Raw genomic sequence first — 24,144 nt, 5'->3', positions numbered from 1 at the left:
AGGTCGGTGAATAGTTCTTCTCCCTGGCTGACATCCCCAGGGCTGGTTCTTCTTCGGAGGTATGTCACAGGCCATAAGATGGATCCACTGGTTGAAACGGTACGCATTTTTGAGGTACCTGGACGGCCACAAGGACACTGTGCCCATACGAGACCTAGTTAGGGCCGGAGACCCCGAGATTTCCTTGCTGACTGCTGACTGTCACATTTTTGGCCCGAAATGTGAAGTTAATAAAACATTAAACACAAGTTTATCAGGTAAACTTCTTAGTGTCTTTTTATTCTCCGGTTTCCTTTGTTCTCCTGCTTGTGTTCTTATCTCTCTCTCATACCACGTGACTTCCGGTATATCTTATACATATTCATCATCATGACATCCCTCCTTTAATCAGAAATAAACTTTACCTTCACTTACCAATATCCCTCGGAAACATACAAACATCATAACTAATGGTAATACTATAACTCAACTACATAAAGTTTACTTCCTACAGCACTCATACATGCACTTTATGATATAAGATTAAATACTGTCCCAAAGTTCTTATTAAAATTATGGCACAAAGTCTTCGTATCTTTTGGGCACTTTCCGGTTTCGTTTTGGCCTGCCTGCCATATTGTCGTCGCTTCTCGGTTGTTCACTCTCGGCGTCGGAAATACTGCTCGCCACGGCTTCGGGTGTTCCTGGCGCTCTAGTCACTTCATCAGGAGTGCTGGTAACTGCCTCTGGAACATCATCAGGTCTCTCAGTTTCAGCATCTCGTATTGGCCTTTCAACCTCTTCACTCGATATATCTCTGGACTGGTACCTTTTTACACTTGATACATTTCTCTTAGACAGAACTCCAGTCGGAGACTTGACTGTCACCATACTGCCACTTCTGGATACGACAGTATAGGGTTGATGGTAATAAGGTGTGTCTAGCTTACCACCAGTTTCATGCCTCACTAGAACATTATCTCCTGGCACGATGTCTGAGTACTTGGCTCCACGTTTCGAATCTGTGTACAGCTTTGCTGCACCTTTCTTTTCAGCATCGTGGTCCCTCATCTCCTGGTCGTCTCGGATTTCCTTTATTTCTGGCATTTTTGTGCGGATTTTTCTCCCAAAAAATGCTTCTGCAGGACTTTTTCCAGTGGTTGCATGAGGCGTTGCTCGATAGACAGCCACATAAGATAGCAATGCTTCTCGCCAATTTTGTCCTTCTGCGTGTGCAATCCTCAATCGTTTTTCAATGGACTGATTTTGTCTCTCTACTTCTCCATTGGCTTGCGGCCATTTCGGAGTTACTTTATGATGGTGGATACCTGTGGTCCTCATGTATTCTGCAAATGTCTCTGAAATAAATTGTGGACCATTGTCAGAGTATAATGTAACAGGTAATCCATATCTTGCGAATATCTCTGCTAATGCTTGTATTGTTTTTTCAGTGGTTGTGGACTTCAACACCACGTACTCATAGTATCTGCTGTAGTAATCTATCACTACCATAATTGATTCACCCGTCGGTAAAGGTCCAAGAAAATCAACAGCTACGTTGATCCATGGTCCTGTCGGAAATTGCGTACTCCGGATCGGTTCTGGCGGATTACTCCTACTTTTGATTTGACATCCGTGACAAGTTTTAACAAATTTCTCGGCGTCTTTATCACAACCTGGCCACCATACCTTGGTTCTGAGGTTTTGCTTGGTACCAACAATGCCTAGGTGTCCTTCATGCGCTAAGGATACGATCTTCGGTCTCAATCTTTGCGGTATCACCAATCTGCAACCTCTTAATACACACTGTCCGATGCAACAAAGTTCGTCTCTAATGGGAATGTAAGCCATGTGAGTACACTTGTCCCATTGTCCACTCTGTATGCATTCTCTTACTTCCATGAGTTCTGGATCACGTTCGGATTCTCTCTCGACCTCCTTCGTAGTCACAGCTTTCGGTGTCGCCTGAATAGCTACAAAGCGTACAAAGCTCTCTGTTTCTGTTCCCAATTCTGACTTGGATTGTGGACCTCCATCCTTCACCAATCTGGACAGCGGATCTGCAATGTTTGCTTTCCTTGCCATGTGGATTAGTTTATATTTGTAGGGTTGTAGTCTGAGTACCCATCTCTCTATTCTGGCACATGGTTTGGATCTAGGTGCATAGATCACCTCTAATGGCTTATGATGAGTTCAAATTCAATGCCGTATAAATATGCATGGAACCTCTCACAGGCCCATACAAGTCCGAGTGCTTCTTTCTCTGTCTGAGAGTATCTTCTTTCCACATCTGATAACAATCTGCTGGCATAGGCAATGATTCTTGGTCCTCCATCATGCATCTGGACCAACACGGCTCCTAAACCAACCGGGCTGGCATTCGCTATGACTTTGGTTGATGCCGCCGGATCGTAATATCCAAGAGTTTTTGCATCTGTCAGGCTTTGCTTCAGCGCTGTGAACGCTTTCTTCTGCTCAGATCCAAAATGAAATGGTGCACCTTTCCTGGTTAGTTTCCTTAGTGGTTCTGCCACTGTAGCGAAATTAGGAATGAACTTTGCACAAAAATTGACCAATCCCAGGAAACTCCTCACCTCTGTTGCGTTCTGAGGTGCACGTGCCTCTTCAATAGCTTTCACCTTGACCTCTGCAGGGTTTAGTCCTTCCCGTGTAAGTCTGTGTCCCATGAAGTCCATTTCTGACACACCGAACTGGCACTTGTTTCCATTCACGGTAAGGCCTGCCTCCTGTAACCTAGATAGTACACGCCTCAACCGTTTGTCATGCTCTTCCTTCGTTGGTGCATGGACTATGATGTCGTCAGAAATGTTGGCAACTCCAGGAATGCCTTGAATCACTCGATGGATTTCATACTGGTAGATCTCCGAAGCTGCATTAATTCCAAATGATAGTCTCTTGTAACGATACAATCCACAGTGAGTCACAAATGTTGTCACATCTCGGGAACCTGGATCCAGCTCTAATTGATGATAGCCCCATTTCAGATGAATTTTTGAGAATATCTTACTGGTAGTTAGTTCTTGAAGTATTTCTTCCACTGTTGGTGTAGGATGTTGTTCTCTAATTATAGCTTCATTGGCCATTCTCATGTCAACACATAGTCTTATGTCACCCTTTGGTTTGGGCACAATCACTACTGGGCTGACCCATTGTGTCGAATGTTCCACCGGTTCAATAATGTCTTGTTCAATCAATTCTTTAATTTTGGCTTCGACTTTCCCACGAAGTCCAAACGGAGTTCGGCGCATTGGTTGTGCCTTGGGTTTGACCGTTTCATCTACCGCTAGCTTCAATTGTCGACCTTTCAGCTTTCCTACTCCTTGGAAGACTGCGGGGAATTCATGCTTCATATCCTCGTATGACTGAATTGAATTGACACAAGCTCCAATATGAAGTATTGCCAGGTCTTGCGCTGTGCTTCTACTCAGCAAAGGTTCTCCCCTCTCTTCTATGACCATAAACTCTGCTTCGGTGTACTTATCTCCAGCTTCAACAGTTGCAGTAAAACATCCAATGGTCTGCAATGGCTTGGTTGCTGTGTATGGATACAGTTTCTTGGAACACTTCTTTGAGGTACAGATGATCTTTTTCCTTTTCAACTTCTCCCATAAATGTCGATCAATCACATTACTGTCACTGCCTGAGTCTACAATGACCTGAACTGTCACTCCACCAATGATCACTGGGACCTTCTCATGATGTACTTCATTCAACGTAAATTGGTAACAACTCTGTTCCTCCTGGGTATCATCATCTGACGAATGGTATCTTTTTTTCCAGGATACTTTCCTTTCCCCCAGGCTTTGCCTTTGGAAGTTGTACTCTTCCTCTTCTGGTCTGCATTGGACTTGCTTTTGCACTTCTTTGCAAAGTGGTCCTTACCTCCACACTTTCTGCAAACTTTGCCTTTGGCCGGGCAATATGGGTCTTTTCCAAAGTGACCTCGGTTTCCACATCGATAACACTCCACATCCTGTGTCAACGTATATCTTGGCTGATTATGGCGATGTGAGAGCCTCTTAATTTGCTGGCTTGAGTTGTCTTTCAGAGTCATGGTATGAAATTGCCCTTCAACAGCCTCTAATGCAGCAGCAATGGTTAAAGCATCGATGAGTTCCAACTCACTCCCTCTTTCCAGTAGACGTCTTCTGAGTTTATCTGATCTGCAGTGCTGTACAACTTGATCCAATAATTGGTTGTCCAAATCAGCTGGCGTGTAATTGAATCCAACAGCTAGCTGGCGTAGTCTCGTCACGTACTGAGCAATTGTCTGGCCATCTTCTTGTCTCGTTCTCCGAAACAAATGGCGTTGAAATGTAGCATTCGGTGTCACTACATAGTGTGCATTTAATGCATCTACCGCTTTCCGGTACTCATCCTTTCTTCCAGTATTCAAAAGTGACTTAAATGTTTCCCGAACTGCAGGTCCAGCAGTGAAAAGAAGTAACGCCCTTCTCTGCGCTTTTTGTTCAACTGTACCGGTATCTAGAAATAGGCCACGACTGTCGGCGTAGGATTCAAATTCTTCCAGCCATGCCTTCCACTTCACACTTATAGTGCTTGCATCACCAGTCGGGTCAAAATGAGCAATTCCACTATGTGTTAGAAAGTCACTGTTTGCACCAGCCATGAGGAAATATTCCAGCCCCAAAAGTACTGAGACAAAGAGAAAATTCTTATCACCTTGAAGTTGTCTGTAATCCTCTGTAATCTTGTTTAGTCTTTAATTTTCTTCAAGCTTCTTCCATCCTCGTCGCCAATGTCACATTTGTGGCCCGAAATGTGAAGTTAAACACAAGTTTATCAGGTAAACTTCTTAGTGTCTTTTTATTCTCCGGTTTCCTTTGTTCTCCTGCTTGTGTTCTAATCTCTCTCTCATACCACGTGACTTCCGGTATATCTCATACATATTCATTATCATGACACTGACCATGCCATGGACCCAATGGTGCCACATCCAAGCACGGCTCTGGAGTCTGAGCTGCCTGCTGTGCAGCCGTACGTCCAGGCTCCTACCCCGTCAGCCCCCTCTCCAGAGGAGCACCGTACTGACACGCCGGTTCCTTGACGATCCAGCAGACAGAGGAGGCCAGTGCGGCTCAACCTCTAGTCGGTGGGGAGACGTCTGCCAGTTTGTTTGATAATTGTTAAAAGTTGTTCTATTGCTGTTGTATTGCCTCCAGGTTTTGTTGCTACCTGTGGGTTCTTTTTTTAAAAAAAAAGGTGTTGGGGGGGGGGGGGGGGGGGGTTGTGGTGATACGGCTGTATGCACTGGCTGGCCTGCCCTTCTGGTGTCTCCCTGCCTTAGCTCTTACCTTGATCCTACCCATGTGACCCCGGGCCCTGCTCATCTCGGCCAGCAGTCTCTTACTCAATAAAGCCTATAGTTCCCCCTCAGTCTTTTGTCTGCGTCATTATTGGGGCCACCAATAGTGTACTGTGGACGTACTGTATATGTCTTAATATTTTAATACTTCTACGTGTTTAACTTCTATTCTAATTTATATTTATGTCAATATGCTCTGTGCATCTGGAGAAACGTCTTTACTGAGCGAGCATGGTATGAACAATAAAAAAAGGTGAATTGACTTGACAAGTCAATTGGAAGGCGAGTTTCACGAGTTAATCATTTTGCAAAGGATTCTTTGTCCTGGAGATTGGCAGCAGCTTGAAATGGTCCACAGTACAGTTTGAGTGGCAGAGTGAAAACAATATGATGAAGGGCTCAGTATTTTTATCTTTGCTCAATAAAGGCCACTTTGACTTGCTGATTTTCTCCAGATTGAGTTGTTACCTCAACCACGGTGGCTGCAGACTTTGGTGTTTCGCTTGCGAGTGGTTCATTGCTTGGTGTCGATGACCGGGCAGTAGGTACCAGGTCAGTGAATGGTTTGTTGATGGGTGAAGGCGATTGGTTGCCTCCTGGTTGTTACCGGGTGATTGGCTGTTGCTGGGCGACGGCGAAGTTTGATTGGATGCTTGTTTGGCTCTAGGCCCGCCCGCCCGGCCGGTCGGTTTGGATTTTGCGCTTGGAGAGGACGATGGAATTGGGGCCGGAATTGGAAGGCGAATCGGAGTTGGAGAAGCGGCAGCTGTCGGTCACCATCGCTCGCATCGTGCAGCGGCTGCGGGGATCTCCGTTACATTCGGAGCTGGAGCAGGAGGCGAGGGTGAGGCCAGGCGGGTGTTCAGGAGGGGCTGTTGGTAGGCCCGGGTGGACCTGGAATCTAATGGGAAGATGAGACATTGCATCTGGCGACCTGCGGGTAATTTGTGGGAAGTGCAGTCTGCTATTCTGGTACCCAACAGGGCAATGCCATTGAATTGGGGTTGGGGTTGTTTCTTTGAATAAGAAACTGAATTTTTGTGGCACTTCTTACTGAGAACTGGTCAATCTGCTTATGGTCTTGAATGATAACCCGCCCCCTCCCCTGCTCTGTCCTTGTCATGTGAGTTAACTCAAATGCAAGGTTAATAGATGCAATTTGTCCATTTCAACCAATTTACACCATTGTCCTTGTGATTGCTTATTATTTGGGTTTAGATGTTTGTTGGTTTCAATGTCTAAATTGCCTAGCGCCCCCCCCCCCCCCCCCCACCAAAGTCATTATAATGTAATTCTATATGCCTAACAAAACTTGGGGTAAAAAAGTTGCTAGCTGTTCATATTGAGCCTGAAGATTTAAGAAAATAATACTCATTGTGGGTAATTCAAACTAGGCCACTAAATTCTGTTAACATCATTAAAGATGGGGTCATGTGATGCAGGGAGAGTAGGAGGTGGTGGAATCTAAGAGCTCCCAGGATTTTCAATAATAAATAGGGTAAAAACTTCAACTGAATTGCCAAAATAACAAAAAAGGACGTGGGAAGAAACCTACAATAAACAATGACTAAGAAGAATAAATTCGCAAATAAAAGTACAGAAGAATCTCCATTGAAATGAGATGCCCAGCTAGGGATGCCTCATGGCGAGGAAAATGGCGGGGCTACCCTGAGGCCCGAGGAGGAAGTTGCAGTTTCAACTGAATGACTCACTAGCAGGGAATACGAGACTGGCGAGGACAGCGCTACCGCCTGGCAAGTGCATAAAGAAAGCCTTTCCAAAACCCCTGGAGATGGGGAGAAGCTTGGGGCCCCCCTCCCACAGTGGGAATGCCAGGTCAGGTGTCCTCGCGGTATGTACCAGGCTTGAGATGAAGTTGGAGCCTGTAATGGTTGTGGAGCAGCGATCCTGAAGAGCGTGAGGAGCGGGCCAGCCTGAACAGAGAAGAAGCTGTGAAGAACCAGTATTGACTCCAGTATCGAGGGGGAAGTCTGTACTCACCCCGGGCTCCAGCGGCAGTTCGGGAGCCAAGTCGCATGGTGCGGTGGGCGATCGAGCGGCGTCGGGTTGAGCGCATCAATCAATGGGTCCAGTGACGGACGAGAAGAGATGGTGAGCACTGGCAGCAGTGGTGACGGGTCCAGGAGCTCCGAAGAGTATGAAGGCAGCAGTGGAGGAAGGCTCCGTCTGGCTGTTGGACTAAAAAAAAAGAGTCCTGTCAAAACAAAACAAGCAGTGGAGCTCAGAGCCCTCCCTGCGTATTGTAATGGACACGCTGGGCCAATGGAAGACCGGCTCTTCCAGCCTGTCGAGAAGAAAGCCCAAGACATGGGAGAGAAGCTGGACAAGGGGGTCCAGGGTACCCTATCTGGGCTGATGTGTAAGATGGCTGAAGTGGAGGAAAGGGTGGGTAAAAATGAGGACATCATACATGATATGGGTAATAAATTGATGCTGTTGAATGAAAGGGAGAATATTTGGAGGACTACAGCAGGCTGAATTACATTAAAATAGGGATAAAGGAAGGGACTGAAGGCAAAACCAGTAAGTTTTTTTTTCAGACCTGGATCCCCGAGGTGCTGGGCAAGGGTATATTGGGAGAAAAAATTGAGATAGAAATAGCCCATAAGATCCCTTTTCCGAAGCTCCGGTCCCGGGCAGAGATCACTTTCTGTCCTGATAAGGTTGTTGCATTATCAGGACAGGGAGAGAATATTAGGAATGGGGGCAAGGAAAAGAGGGTTTCCCCCTCAGAAGTAGAGGGAAATAAAATCTTCTACCTGGACATTAGTGCGGCACTTTTGAAAACCAGAAAGGTGTTTGAGCCAGCCAAGAGGCTAATCAAGCAAAAGGGGTATGATTGTGTACTGAAGCATCCAGCCACCCTGAAGGTGATATTACCAGGAGGAGAAAGAAAATTTATTGTAGATCCAGAAAAGGCGCGGCAATTTGCCGAAAGTCTACCCAACCACATTGGGGAGTACAAAGAAGAAGTAAAGCCTGACTTGAGATCAGCCGACTGTGGTTTTTATTACATTGCAAATTTAGCCCACAGGGGTGTACAGATGTGTTATGGACTGTAATGATATTTTGGCATTTGAATTGAAAAAAGGTTATGCCAAGTGGACAAGAAGTTATAATTACAGTTTCTCTTGGGGAGCTTGGGAGACAGAGAGAGGAGTAGATCGATGGGTGCCAGTGGCACAACCTGTTATGAGTGGGAGGGGGGGGTGGTGGTGTTGACAACCGAAGGAGGTTGGTTGGGGGAGGGTGAATGTAACATGAGGGGGGGGCAAAGGTTATGTCGAGACAGCAATAGGGGGTTAAGGGAAGGTATGACTGTGAATGTTTCTTGTGTCTTTTATTTGGTTAGTCATTTGGGTTTTTGTCTTTGTCTTATACCCACCCTTGTTCCTCAGCTAGTTATTTTCATGGCTCAGATGGGGTAGAGCAATGGGCGGATGGTAAGAGATTGGTGGGGGAGGGGGAAGCATTTAGGGGAGGAACTCTGGGGTAATTGTTAACAATCTAAAGTTTGCTACTCGCCAAGGCAAATAGCGCCTTTGGAAGACTACACAAAAGAGTCTGGAAAAACAACCAACTGAAAAACCTCACAAAGATAAGCGTATACAGAGCCTTTGTCATACCCACACTCCTGTTCGGCTCCGAATCATGGGTCCTCTACCGGCATCACCTACGGCTCCTAGAACGCTTCCACCAGCGTTGTCTTCGCTCCATCCTCAACATTCATTGGAGCGCTTTCATCCCTAACGTCGAAGTACTCGAGATGGCAAAGGTCGACAGCATCGAGTCCACGCTGCTGAAGATCCAGCTGCGCTGGGTGGGTCACGTCTCCAGAATGGAGGACAATCGCCTTCCCAAGATCGTGTTATATGGCGAGCTCTCCACTGGTCACCGTGACAGAGGTGCACCAAAGAAAAGGTACAAGGACTGCCTAAAGAAATCTCTTGGTGCCTGCCACATTGACCACCGCCAGTGGGCTGATATCGCCTCAAACCGTGCATCTTGGCGCCTCACAGTTTGGCGGGCAGCAACCTCCTTTGAAGAAGACCGCAGAGCCCACCTCACTGACAAAAGGCAAAAGAGGAAAAACCCAACACCCAACCCCAACCAACCAATTTTTCCCTGCAACCGTGTCTGCCTGTCCCGCATCGGACTTGTCAGCCACAAACGAGCCTGCAGCTGACGTGGACATTTACCCCCTCCATAAATCTTCGTCCGCGAAGCCAAGCCAAAGAAAGTTTGCTACTTTTAATGTCAATGGCTTAAATGGTGTGGTGAAGCAGAAAAGGGTCTTGGCACACATTAAAAAATGGGGATAGATCTGGCCTTCCTTCAAGAGATACATTTAACCGAGCGGAAACATCAAAAACTAAAAATGGAGTGGGTGGGTCAGATTATAACCTCCTTGTTTGGCTCAAAGGCAAGGTGAGTGGCAATTCTAGTGGTAAAGAGTGTTCCAGTGCAGGTGCAGAAGGTGATTACAGACAAAATGGGAAGATTTTTTTATGGTACATTGTCAGGTATATTCAGAATCCTGGACCCTAATGAATGTGTACGCCCCTAAGTATAATGATGAAAAATTTATATATTACATTTCCCTATAATTGGTGGAGGGGAATGAAAATATTCTAATAGTGGGTGACATTAATCTATAACTGGATCCTGTTCTAGATAAATCCACAAAATGGATGACTAGGACCAGGACAGCAAAAGCCATCATTGCGTGAGGGAACTGAATTTGATAGATGCATGGTGGAGAAGCATCCAAGAGAGAGGGACTACTCATTTTACTCAAAAAATAAAAATAAAAAATGACTCCTTCTCTAGAATAGATTTTTTTCTGAACTCAAATAGCCCTGTTCTGTGGGGACAACTGCCCCTCTACTCCAGATAAATTTCTTCTGTGCAATGCCCTTAAGGCGTACTTGAGGGACCAGATAATTGGGTATACAAAGACCGTCAAGAAAAATTGTATGAGGGAAATGGAGGAATTGGAAAAGGACTTTACCCAATTAGAGAATTATTTTCAGGAATCAGGCTCGGAGGAACATTATAGCGTTCGCACAAACAAGAAATTAGAATATAAATTGCTTCAGATGTATAGTATGGTGAAGGCCATTATGAGGTCGAAACAAAAGTATTATGAGTTGGGTGAGAGAGCTCACAAGGTCCTCGCTAGGCAGTTGAGGGCAGAACAAGCCTCTCGAACAATTAATGCAATGGAAACAGGGAATGACCAGGTCTGGTATAAACCAAAGGAAATTAATGAAATCTTCAGGAAATTCTATGAAGGATTGTATAAATCTGAATTGACAGGGGATCCCAATCAAGTGGACAAGTTCCTGGCCAGATTGGGTATCCCATACCTGAATCCAGAGGAACAGTGGGATTAGATCTTACTTTTACAGAGGAAGAACAGGGTAAAGCATTGAGTGCGCTACAAGCAGGCAAGTTTCTGGGGGAGGAGGAATTCCCACCTGAGTTCTATTGAGAATTTCAATATATGAAAGAGATAGACCAGGTTAGGGAAACACGGACCCTTCCAGAATCTTTCACAATGGCAATTGTTATGACGATTTTGAAGAAGGGTAAAAATCCACTCATGCCTTCTTCTTATAGGCCAATTTCCCTGCTGAATACTGATTACATAATCCTAGCCAAGGCCCTGGCAAACAGATTGACATTGCATTTGCTGAAATTGATAAATAAAGACTAGGCAGGCTTTGTACAGTAGAGACAAGCAGCGGACAATATTGACAGACTGCTGAAGGTAATGCATCTGGCACAATCTAGAAATGAGAGGGGATTGGCTGTTTCCTTGGATGCAGAGAAGGCTTTTGACAGACCGGAGTGGGAATTTTTATTTAAAGTGATGGAGAAGGCGGGGTTGGGATGAACTTTACAAAATTGGACCAGAACATTGTACCATGCGTCCAAGGGGAAAGTTATAACCAATGGGCAAGTCTCTTCAGCCTTCCCACTTACCAGATCTAGCAGACAAGAGTGCCTGCTGTCACCAGCTCTCTGTGTGCTGGTAATGGAACCTCTGGTGGAGGCTGCTCATCAGGATCCAGACATTAAAGGTTATAGAGTGGGCCAGAGGAGCATAAAATTAACTTATTTGTTGATGACATACTGATATATCTGACAGACCCTGTGACTTCTCTGTCTTTACTGTAAGTGCTACTGGAGGACTATGGGAAATTTTCTGAGTACAAGATCAATTGAGAAAAGAGCGAGATGATGCCACTCACAGAGGATAATTATAGTGAATTTAAAGAAAATAGTAATTTAAAGTGGCCACAGGAAGGGATCAAATACCTAGGAGTTAATGTTGATGGTAATGTGGTGGTGCACATCCTCATGGTGAACCGGCCCTGCTTGTATCGCAACATGGTGGGGCAGCCATGGGGAAATGGTGATGTCAGAGGTTTCTCTCTGACTCCAGCGTCCCTTGCACCCTGGGCAGCGATTATGATGTCACAACGCACCAGGTGACTGAGCTCATGCTGCCCTTATAGGGTCGTGCTGAATTTGAATAAAAACTGTCATCAACAACCCTCAACGTGGTGGCTGTGTTTCTTCCACTGCTCACAACACCACAGTGGTGACCCCGACGAGCCCAGACGTTTTTCTGGACTCAAAACACCATGGATTCAGCAGAGGTTAACACTGTCTTCATCAAGCTTCCCCCCTTTAGGGCCCACTGACCGACAATGTGGTTCAGGCAGGCGGAAGCACAATTTCAACTCAGCAACATCTCATCTCAGAACCCACGATGTACTATCATGTCGTGAGCTCTCTGGACCAAGATATGGCAGCAAGGGTGGATGACATCATCCATCACCCCCGGCTATGGGCAAGTACACCGTCTGCTGCTTGGAACTTTCAGGCTAACTCCCCAGCAACGGGCTTCCAGGCTCCTTCACCTAGATGGGCTTGGGGACCGTAGTCCGTCGGCATTGATGGGTGAAATGCTGGCCTTGGCGGAAGACCACAAGCCTAGTTTTATCTTCCACCAGATATTCCTGGAACGGATGCCGGAGGACATCCAGCTGCTCCTCACAGATGAAGACTTCTCGAACCCGAGGAGAGCAGCAGCCCGTGCGGGTGCCCTCTGGCGCACAAAGAGGGAGAACGAGGCAGATCTCAACCAGGTGGAATGACCAGGAGCCAGCCAACCGTAAGCTGCTCCCAAGACCAAGCCAGAGGAGGGCCAGTCGACCTGGTGTTTCTACCACCAGCGCTGGGGAGTGCAAGCGCATAAGTACCGCCATCCCTGCGGGTTTCAGAGAAACGACCAGGCTAGCCGCCGTTGGTGACTGCAACGGCTGCCCACACAAACAGCCTCCTTAATGTGATGGATAGATCCACTGGCCGCCGATTCCTGGTGAACACGAGCTGAGCTCAGCATCCTTCCCCACCCTCCCCACATCATTAGAGACTCGCACATGATCTCGAGGTCCAACCCTGTGGGCAGCCAACAGCTCCACCATAGGACCTACGGCACCCGCAGGGCACATGATCCAGATCGTGAAGGAGAAGTTCCACTGGAGGTTTGTCCTAGCCTCTATGGGCACCACGCTGTTAGGGGCCGACTTCCTCAGAGCTGCTGGTGCATCCGCGGCCGGAGGCGCACACTGCGCTCTCCGTGGATGCCTCAGTTACGGCGGGGGGGGGGGGGTTCTGGAGCAGTGGCTTGATGGACTATGGTGCCCGCTGGCCTTTTTCAGCAAGGAACTGCGCCTGCCAGAGCTCAAATACTGCACCTTCGACCGGGAGCTCCTGGCGCTGTATTTGGCCATCCGCTACTTCCTAGAGGGCAGGCCGTTCACAGCCTTCACGGCCGTGGGTGCACCAGTAGCTCTGAGGAAGTTGGCCCCCAACAGCGCGGTGTCCACAGAGGCTAAGACGAACCTCCAGTGGAACTTCTCCTTCCTGATCTGGATCCATGGTCCACCAGACAGCAGCGACACCTTTCGTACGTGTCTGAGTTCACGACTGACATCCGACACCAGGCCGGTAAGGACAATGTAGTGGCAGATGTGCTCTCCCGTCAGCCATCAATACTCTCGTGCCTGGCCTGGATTCCGAGCAACTGGTTCAGGCACAGAGGAACGATGTGGAGACGCAGGCCTTGCGGACCGCCATTTTGGGCCTCAAACTCGAGGATGCCCAGCAGCCCGGACACATTGCTCTGTGACGTCTCAACAGGCATGCCACACCCGGTGGTCCTTCTGCACTGGAGGGCGAAGGTCTTCAGTCTGGACCACGACCTTGCTCACCCAGCAGAGCGGTTGTGTGGCATGGGTTGAAGAGGAGGTGGTGGAACTGGCTAGGAACTGTACCAGGTGCCAGACCTCCAAGGTACAGCGACACACGCGAACCCCCATCCAGAACTTCGACCTGGCAGTTTGCAGATTCAAACACATCCATGTTGATGTCGTCGGGCCCCTGCCGGTGTCCAAGGAGGCTCGTTACCTCCTCATGGTGGTGGATTGGGCCACAAGGTGGCTGGAGGCCATCCCGATTAAGGAGGCCTCTGCGGAGATGTGCGCTAGAACTCTCGTCAGCCAATGGATCGCCCGTTTGGAGTCCTAGCGCATATCAATAGCGACAGAGGAACGCAGTTCCCGTAGCGAAGCTCCCGGAGGTCAAGCTCCACCACACCACAGCATACCACCCACAGTCCAACGTGTTGGTGGAGAGGTTCCACAGGCACTTGAAGGCATCGCTTATGGCCAGGCTCTCCGGACCAGACTTGGCGGACGAACTACCCTGGGTCCTCCTCTGGTTTAGGACAGCACCCAAGGAGGACCTGCAGGCTTCAACAGCAGAGATGGTCTATGGTGCACCGCTTTCCCTGCCGGGTGAGTTTTTCGGCCCAGACCCTGACACCACGGCCACAGACAAAAACCTGCTGGTGGACCTACGCAGGCAACTGGCCTCCCTAGCGCCCCCACTCCGGCACACCACGGCACCCGGCCGTTTCATCTCCCTAAAGAGCTCGACTCGGCCCAGTTCGTTTTCATGCGGAGGGGACCACAAGGTGCCCCGCTACAGCGACCGTACGAGGGGCCTTACAAGGTCTTGCACCGGTCCGGCGGAACCTTCACTCTGGATGTTGGGAGGAGAGAGGAACTTTTTGCGGTGGACCGCCTAAATGCTGCCCACCTGGCCTTATCACAGCTGGTGTGGATGGCTGCGCCGAAGTGGCGCACATCCTCATGGCGAACCGGCCCTGCTTGTATCGCCGCAGGGCAGCCATGGGGAAATGGCATTGTCACAGTTTTCTCTGACTCCAGCATCCCTTCCAGCATGCACCCTGGGCAGCGATTATGATGTCACAATGCATCAGTTGACTGAGCTCACGTTGCCCTTAAAGGGGCGTGCTGAATTTGAATAAAAAACTATCATTAAAGACCCTCAACATGGTGGCTGTGTTTCTTCCACTGCTTACACCGCCACAGTAACTTGAATAATCTTGCTGGAGAGAGTTGAGGAGGACCTAAAGAGGTGGATGTCCTTGTCCATAACATTGGTGGGCAAGGTTAACTGCATCAAAATGAATGTGTTGCCAAGGTTTTAGTATCTTTTTCAAACACTGCCTGTGCCATTGCCCCAGGGTTTCTTTAAACAGCTGTGCCATTGCCCCGGGGTTTCTTTAAACAGCTACTACATAAGGTTAGAAGGTTTTTCTGGAGTGGTAAGATGCCAATAGTTTGGGTTAATCTAGGCAGATTGAAAATGCCAGACTTCAAAATATTATTGGGCAGCTCTGTTGAGATACGTCACCCCTCTCTTTCAGGGAGGAGGTGTACCATCCTGGGCTCAAATTGATCTTCACTTGGTGGGCAAGAAAATAGCAGAGGATTCCATTTACAAATGGGATGCCAAATTGCTGTCGAGGAAGAAGGGTAGCCCCATACTAAAACAAGTGATTAGTATCTGGACCAAAATTAATCAGTATCTGAATGCTAAAGTGGAGCTGTCACCAAAAGTGCCCTTGACTCCTAATAAATGAATACCATTAATGGTAGGAAACCAGATCTTAGACATCTGGCGATGTAATGGCATCAGGTGCATAGAGGACTGTTACGAGCGGGGACAATTAATGTCGTTTGAACAGCTAAAAAATAAATATGCTTTGCCAAATCAGACATTTCACTGCTGTCTTCAAATAATGTATTTTCTATGGGATGCATTGGGTCCAAGGGATTAAGCATTTTGCCCTACCTCAACACAATAACAGAGGCCTTGATTCAAAGGGGGAGTGGTAAGAAATTAATTTTGGCAATGTATTGCCTGTTCATGTCAGGGGGACCTAATCTGGGCCTTCATAGGTCGAGAGAAAGATGGGAGTCGAGATGGGCATTGAAATTGATGAGAGATGCTGGTCCGACTTATGCCGGGAAAGCATGACCATGGTCATCAATGCAAGGTACAGGCTAGTCCAGAACAACTTTTTGCACCAATTGTATCTAACGCCGCAGAAAATAAACAGATCAAAACCGGAACTTTTGGACCATTGCTTCAGATGTGGCATTGCGACTGGGACATTGGTGCACACAACCTGGTCATGTACTAAGATGAGGCCCTTTTGGAGAAAATTGTAGGCAAGTGATTTCCATAGGACCCAGAGTTGTTACTGCTGGGAAATCTAATGGGCATAAGGCTTACAATGAAGCTGTCTAAATTTCAAATCCAATTTGTGTTAATCGCATTGGCAATGGCCAGGAAGTGCATTGCGGCGAGCTGTAATTCTGACTCTAGCCTTTGTATCGAACGATGGAACAAAGAAATGCAGAGCTGCATCTCCCTGGAGAAAATAACATAACCTGAGAAACAAATGCTGTACCTTTTGTAAGATCTGGCAGCCATACATGCACTTCCTCTCCCTCACACTGATCCCGATCAAGGAAAATCAGGAATGAATATCGGCCCAGAGGCCGCCTACTGAGCTGCGACAATCCCTGCCCTTTGTTATTTATTTTCCTGATGTTAAAGTTTTGTTGTTGGTTGCAGTGTGAGTGAGTAGTCTTCTTTTATGTGTGAGAGGAGGGGAAGTTGGTATATATAGTTATAAAGAAAATGAATATATGTATATTTAACACGATCGTGTTATATGGCGAGCTCTCCACTGGCCACCGAGACAGAGGTGCACCAAAGAAGAGGTACAAGGACTGCCTAAAGAAATATCTTGGTGCCTGCCACATTGACCACCGCCAGTGGGCTGATATCGCCTCAAACCGTGCATCTTGGCTCCTCACAGTTCGGCGGGCAGCAACCTCCTTTGAAGAAGACCGCAGAGCCCACCTCACTGACAAAAGACAAAGGAGGAAAAACCCAACACCCAACCCCAACCAACCAATTTTCCCCTGCAACCGCTGCAACCATATCTGCCTGACCCGCATCGGACTTGTCAGCCACAAATGAGCCTGCAGCTGACGTGGACATTTACCCCTCCATAAATCTTCGTCCGCGAAGCCAAGCCAAAGAGAAGAGATATGTATGTTCGAATGTGAACTGCCACTGTTGGCATGACACTGTATATGGCTGTACAAGCTTGTGTGAAAATATAAATAAAATATATTGTTGCATTAAGTAAAAGTGACTATTTTCAAAAATACAATGTATTTATAGTGCAATTTTTTGATTAAGGGGTTAAGCATTTTGCGTCAGTAAACACCCAAACTCCTTTACACAGGAAGAGTCAGGCCACTATGATTGTGGACATAGTTGTGAATATACGACTGCATGTTTGACATCATCATATGTGTACATACACACTGCTGTAGGGAACCACTTTAAATTAGTAATAAAGGATTTTTTGAGATATTTGCTACTCTATTTCTGTTCTAATACCATATTACCTTTCCCATGTCAAAATGTAATTACAAACATTCAAAATTTAATGGTTAAGCCATTGCATGTCATGAGTAGGTTTGCTAGGCGCTCTCTTATTGGAGTTAGCCATTGCTTGACAATTGAATGACATGAATATTGCTTGTTGTTTATCGGCCCTTGTCTGAATGTTGTTCAGGTCTTGCAGGATGAAAATGTGTTGTTTCATTTTCTAAGGAAATTAAATTGAATGTTGTACAGTCAACAACTTCCATCCTCATTCTGACTTTATGATAGAATGATTTATTAGTGATGGTGTCTGGAACCAGAGAATATTAGGTTTCGGGGAAACCGTAGAAATCTAGATGGAAATCCAGAGAATTGTTGAAAGTTGAAATGCAGTACCTGAGTGTATTGTGGAGACAGGAATTGTCACAACATTTAGGCTGAGACAGTTGGAATTAGGGCAACCACAGGAAAGGTGCCAGATATTGGGAGAATGAGAGAAGTGGCTTTTTCAGAAGAGGATGGATACCACGAGGAAGATTGTAACTGCTAATTGGGTGGGGTCTGGAGCCAAGATAGTAACTTCAGCCATGAAGGCAGTTCATACCAGAAATATAATTGATAGCACAGAGTGAGTGTATGCCAGATTTCCTTTGCATCTGCTGAATGGGGGGAAGCTGCTGTGAATGAATTTGATTTTTGTGTTATGTCTAAAAGCTAGAAACGCAGTTTGACCATGATCAAATTGTATCTTTTGGTTTCTGTGAATTTTTGAATCCAAACTGGCAATATTTTTGCAATGCACACAAAACTAAGCTTTTCACTGATGAACCTTTGAAATGCCATGGTATGGAAAGCTATAGCTCAAAAGGTCATGGTATAAAAAGTGCTGGAAACTGGGATTTAGCTTGAGTAAGTACTTGATGGCTGGCACAGATATATTGGGCTGAAGGGACTGTTTTCATGCACATGGCAAGGAATCAATAATGACTTTCACTATCTGGAAAGAAAATAACATTTCAAAGAAACTTTAAAGTTTTTGGAATTTGTGACTGTGGAATTGGGTTTATTTTTGGTCACACGAATCACAGGACTGAATGCTATATGGAAAACAATAATATCGGTAAACTAAATATTTTCAAAAGAAATAGAAGTTTGGAACAGTAGGGGAAGTTTGATGGGCAATAAAATCAAACTAAGTTGATTGCTGAGAGGCATTGGGGCCTCCTGGGTGGGATAAAGACTACTTAATGACACTTGCTTTTTGAAATGTTTTTTGTTTGACTTTTAAGTGTTAATATATATAGTGAAAACATTGGGACAATATTTTTGATTGCATTCAATATTATTGACTTTTGTTGCTATGCTAAATATGGAGACACAAGAATAAAGGGCACAACCTTCATACAGTATTTTGAACTCTCTTCTGTCATTCATCAGGGTCAAGGCAAATCTTCAACCTTTGCACCATTTTGCCACTCTATCCCTATATATTAACTCTTTTAATATCCAGAAATCTAGCAATCTCTCTTTTTGAATGTAATGAATCAACCTTCACAACCTTATGAGATAAAGTTCTAAAGATTCACACTCTCCGAATGAACAAATTTCTCCTAATTTCAGTTGTAAATGGTATACTACCTCATTATTTCAAACCTAATCCATGGTTATTGATTGCTTAGCTGGGGAAGCACACCAGCATTCACTTTGTTAAATCACATATAAAAAATGAGTTTGTGAGATCACACCAAAGTTGTATAAATATATTCAGATTTATATTTTCCTAATCCTATCTAAACATTTAGTTTTCTCTATATGTCTACTATATCTACTGTTAAAACTTTTCACACCTGATTCTGTTTTGGTTACAGACAAGCCTACATAAATCAGAAGTTCGAATTGAATCTCTGAAGGAGGATCTGAAGGAATTCTTGCGGAAATCGGGTAAAAAAAAAAAACAACTTGCAAAGTCTGGAATTGTATTTAAAACAATAATAGAAAATGTACTATAAAGGATATGTGGTTGAACATCCTCGTGTGAATGCAGTGCTAAATACAAAAAGATTTAAATTTAAATCCAAATGCTAGAAAGGAATTCAAACAAAATAATTAATATTATTTTTAAAAACCTAACCTTAACTTTTCAGTTAAGTTTGGTACAACCCCTGCCCCAAAACTTTGGATAGATTGTGTTATATTTTGAGTTATAAAACATGGGGTGCAAATGTGAAGTGCATTAACCCTCTTCATCTCAGTAGGCTTCTGGGCTGGGTGTTGTTTGGCTCAGTGAGGGAGCCAGATGAGCTGGGATCTGACCTCTACCTCATTGCTAACTTGTGTATTTGAATGTTGAGACATGGAAGTCATGGATGTGCTGATCCATGCACTGTGGTTAATTTTCTGCTCTTTACAGCAACAAAGCAGTATATTCTAATCCAATATATTTTTGGAATTTGTCTGAGAAGAGGAAATACTAATATTCTCAAGCTAAGAATTGTACAAAGGGACAATCTTGTAAAAAGTGACCATTATAAGACATGGGAGCGAATTAGGTCATTTGAATCAAGGCTGATGTATTTTTCCACTCAATCCTGTTCTTCTTTCATCTCCTCGTAACCCTTGAACCTTTACTAATCAGGAACCTATCAACCTCTTCTTTGAATATATCCAATGATTAGGCCTCCACAGATGTCTGTGGCAAGGAATTCCACAGATTCACCACATTTCTTTTCTAAAGTGAAGCCCTTTTATTCTGAGGATGTGGCTCTGGTTCTAAACTCTTCCACTACTGGAAACTTCTTCTCCACGTCCACTCTATCCAGCCCTTTCAATGTTTGGTATGTAACAAATTTCCCCACACCTCATCCTCATCCTTCTAAACTCCACCGAGTATAGGCCCAGAGACATCAAATGCTCCTTCCTTGTATGTTAATCCTCTTGTTAATCCTCTTGTCCATGGGATCATTCTCGTAAACCTCCTCTGAACCCTCTCCAATTCCAGCAGAAGGCCCATGACTGCTCACAATATGTGGTCTGTTCAACACCTTATAAAGTCTCAGTATTACATCTTTGTTTTTATATTCTAGTCCTCTTGAAATGAGGACTAGCAAGTTAGCATTTTGGAATCCTTCACCAGGAGTCCCAAATATCTATGGACTTGTGCTTTCTGAATTCTCTCCCCACCTAGAAAATGGTCTACTTCTTGATTGCATCTACTGAAATGCATGACCATGCACTTCCCTTTGTTGTATTCTCTATGCTACTATTTTGCCCATTCTCGCAACAGTGCATTTGTGAAGAAAGGAAAGTTGTAAATCAATATGCTGAATAAAGAATCAAGAAAAGCCAAGTAACTACAGGCCAGTAAATTTAAATCTGGTGTGGGAATGCTTTTGGAAGTATTAATCTGGACAGGATTGTCACCTGGAGGAAACACAACATATATTTAATGGCAAATTGTGTTTAATTAATTTGCTAGTCTTTTGGCTAAGTAAATGAGAGTTAAGGCTGTTTACGTTGACTTCCAGAAGCCTTCTGATAAGGTGCCATAAAATAGGTTTGTCAGCAAATTGAAACACATGACATAAGAAAGATATTAAGATCATCTTGTGAGTTTGGAAAATAATACTTTCCGAGTGAGTGGTTGTTCTTCGGACTGAAGGTGAACACTGCCATTATTCATGGACTGGTGTTGGAGTTATGTACTGATGATGTAGAAGGTACAGTTTCTAAATTTATAGAAGGGCAGTATTGTGAAGGAGATGGTGTTAGATTTCAGTGGACTGGGGAGATGCATGGCAGATGAATTGTAATGCAGGGAAATACAAGATGTGTTTTGGTGGGAAGAATGAGTTATATTTTCAATAAAAAGGGCAGAAACAGAGGGAGCTTTGAGTTCTTGTGCACAAATCAGTAGGGGAAGTTGGGAAAATGTTTAAAAAAGCATACACGATTCTGGGCTTTATCAACAGAACCATAGAGTATAAATGCAGGGAAGTTATGCTGAACCTTTATTAAAAGCCTGACCTCAGGTGGGGTACTGTTTATAATTTCTGGTCACCATTCTTTGGAAAAGGCTGAGGAGAGATTCAATAGAAATATATAAAATAATGTGCCTGGACAGAACAGATGATGGGAGTTTGTTCCCTTTGGGTGGGGTGTGAGGTCTAGAAATCCTAGGTACAAATTAGGGAGGAGAAGCAAGAAGAAAAAAAATGTAATCTGAAATGTATTGCCAACAGATATGGTGGATTGTACCCATTGCATCATTCAAGAGGGATTGGAATAAATACATGGTGAGGAAAAATATGGAAGACAATGGAGAAAGCATTTGAACTAGCAAATTACTCTGGTAGAGTGGAAACATATGCATAATGGTTTGTGTGCCTCCTGTGTTGTAAAAACACATGGTATTAGGCTAAGTGTGTTAATATGGATTGAAGGTTTGTTATTGCATAGAAGATGGGGTCGGAATTAGTTTTTGGGCAGGATGTAACTAAGCCCGTATCCCAGGAATTCAGCTCTTGGTCGTCCATTATTTAAAGTTTATATTCTTAATCTGGAGAAGATATTTTTGGAATTCTGGGAGTCATTGGGTAAAAAGGAAGTTGATACATTTTTTAAAGATCTGTGGATTAAGAGCCATGACAAACTTTTTTTATTAAAAGAAAAGTGAGGGCTGGGGCAGAAATGTAAAAAGTGGAGGCTTGGGATACTGAATGACATATTCCTGCTCCAATTATGTTCCTTTGTAACCACTCCAAAATTCTATGAAATGCATGGCAAAATACAGGATCAGTTCTTGAAGTAGAAGGGCCAAACCTGCATTCTAGTTAAACAACCAAGGTCATCAAATGAGATACGAGATACATTATAAGTTTAAGAACAGAGACTAAGAATCCAGGAATCAAGAAGGGGATATGCCTTAATTGATGAGATGCAATATCATTGTATGTCAAAACACTTACATTTGATATCAGTGTTAAGCACAAATGTTTCCAAAAATATAGTGATTGAAAGTGTGTAAAGGGAGCCATTGATCAAAACTGGAGGAGTAAAACCATTGGAAATGGTACAAGTGAGGGATCATTGTTTAGGGAGGGCAAGGCACAGCTGTGTAGAGAAGAGAGGCTACATTTATGTGAGATGGAATTTAAGGCAGATGGTGGAAAATAGATTTGAGGGATGAAATTTTGGCACTCAGAGTTGTCTCATTGCTGTGATTCCTGTTAGTCAGAAGTGTAGTGGTCTGCAATGGTTCTGGAGGGAATGCTTAGAAATTATTGATATATTTTTGGTAGAAAGACATTGACAGATTTTGTGAGTGGAATGCAAGGAAGAAGCTTGCATTTGGTTACAACATTCATTACTTTGCTCATGAGGATATTGGGGTATTTTATATTGGTGCCCAATGCATCCTTTGAGAATGCTGGTGGAGATATAAAAATTAGTCACTCAACGGGGAATTCAAGCTGGATTAGCATTGGGAAAGTAAGAAGGCAGAAAGTTGTAATTGGTTGGGATAGAAGTCGTGGAGTTAATGATGGTGAGAGGAGAAAATAATTTGGAGGAAACAAACTGCCTGTTCTCAAATTTGAAATGCAGAATTATCCTGCAAATTTCTTACCACCCTGAATAACTATGGATCAAACACATGGCCAAGAGTTGAATGAAAATAACTAAAATATCATGTTTGACATGTTGATTACCACATTTATTTTCCCTTGTATCTATTTAAAAAAGAAATTGCTTGGAGGTCTGCCCATTTGGTATGCTCTGTAATCCAGCTGGTCTTGTTTAAATTCCAATATACGTCATTATCTTCAGAATGTGCTAATTTCTGTCTTCTCTATATGGACAAACAAATTCCCATAAAGTCATAGGTGGGCCCTTTGTAATTTGAGACATGTCTATATCATTGGCAGCTAAATTTTGTAAGAGCAGCCTAATTACTTCACTTGACATTTTTCTTGCTTTGCTATGGTGAAGTGACAGGTTGTTGTTTGAGCTTTCAGTAAACTTGTTGACAGATGCGAATTTTAAAAATCAATGTCCTCCTTCCCTTACAAGAGCTGGAGAAACCAATCTGCCAAAGTGGATCAGTTTCATTGCTTCCTATCTTTTATTCATAATTTTGAATCCAATTAGTTCTTTTACGATAAACTTTTTAGCACACTGATATATATATATTATAATAAAATCTAATCAATATAAATTGAAATGTAGATATTCCGAGTAAAACAGCCACTTATTAATAAAAAAATTATAATTATCATGCAAAACATATGTATCTTTTTCCATTATTAAACAATATTTCATCTCATTATGCCATCTATTAATATCAATCCTATTTGTATCTTTCCACGTACTAGCAATACATTTTTTCGCTATGGATAAAGCTAAATATACAAAAGCAAGCTGGAACTTATCTAATCCCAAACCTTTCAGAGGTTGCAAACTATCTAATAAAAATACTGTTGGATCTAAAACTATTTTAATCTTATACAGATATTCTAAAAATGATTGAATTTTCTTCCAAAAAGATTGTATATGTATACATGACCAAACAGCATGAAAAAAGTTCCAACCGTATCACCACATCTAAAACACAAATCGGATTTATGAAAAACATATTTTTAAAATTTTTCAGGTGTCAAATATAATTGATGTAAAAAAAATTGTAATTAATCATTGCATAACGTGCATTTATCAATCGAGTTACACTATCATAACAGATATCTAACCAATTCTCTTCATAAAAAATAAAACCAATATCCGCTTCCCATTTAATTTTAGATCTATCCCAATCCTTTTTATCCATACCATCCTGTAATATTTGATACATAAATGAAATATAACCCTTCTCTGGTACCTTCATAAGAAAAGTCTCAAATTTAGTCATTTTAGGTAAAATCATATCTCTACCAAACATACATTTAACAAAG

General features: G+C 43.9%; 2 protein-coding genes across 25 annotated transcripts in view; one reads left to right on the top strand and one right to left on the bottom strand.

Annotated features, from left to right (window-relative positions):
* LOC138757521 (uncharacterized) overlaps positions 1–14,650 on the bottom strand; it is a 60,190-nt gene extending 45,540 nt beyond the window's left edge. For 12 of the 15 annotated variants that reach the window (XR_011353644.1, XR_011353645.1, XR_011353646.1 and 9 more), the window contains exons 1-2: positions 14,525–14,650; positions 7,328–7,525 (exon numbers count right to left, since the gene is read on the bottom strand). Coding sequence is in view for 6 of the 15 variants with exons in the window: in XM_069925014.1 (XP_069781115.1) it covers positions 7,328–7,525; positions 14,525–14,631 (305 nt within the window). In the remaining 9 variants the exon portion in view is untranslated. The other 3 variants (XR_011353651.1, XR_011353649.1, XM_069925015.1) reach the window with 3 other exon arrangements.
* The window catches only part of tbc1d19 (TBC1 domain family, member 19), a 114,374-nt gene continuing 96,188 nt past the window's right edge, over positions 5,959–24,144 (top strand). For 2 of the 10 annotated variants that reach the window (XM_069925005.1, XM_069925013.1), the window contains exons 1-2: positions 5,961–6,170; positions 19,072–19,144. In XM_069925005.1, the coding sequence (XP_069781106.1) occupies positions 6,042–6,170; positions 19,072–19,144 (202 nt within the window). In that variant the 5' untranslated portion in view covers positions 5,961–6,041. Of the gene's footprint in view, positions 6,171–11,886; positions 12,907–12,926; positions 14,892–19,071; positions 19,145–24,144 lie in introns of those variants that run through there. The other 8 variants (XM_069925010.1, XM_069925003.1, XM_069925007.1 and 5 more) reach the window with 7 other exon arrangements.

Source organism: Narcine bancroftii, chromosome 3 (genome assembly GCF_036971445.1).
Source record: "Narcine bancroftii isolate sNarBan1 chromosome 3, sNarBan1.hap1, whole genome shotgun sequence".
Lineage (NCBI taxonomy): Eukaryota > Metazoa > Chordata > Chondrichthyes > Torpediniformes > Narcinidae > Narcine > Narcine bancroftii.
This window is presented reverse-complemented; position numbering and strand designations above follow the sequence as displayed.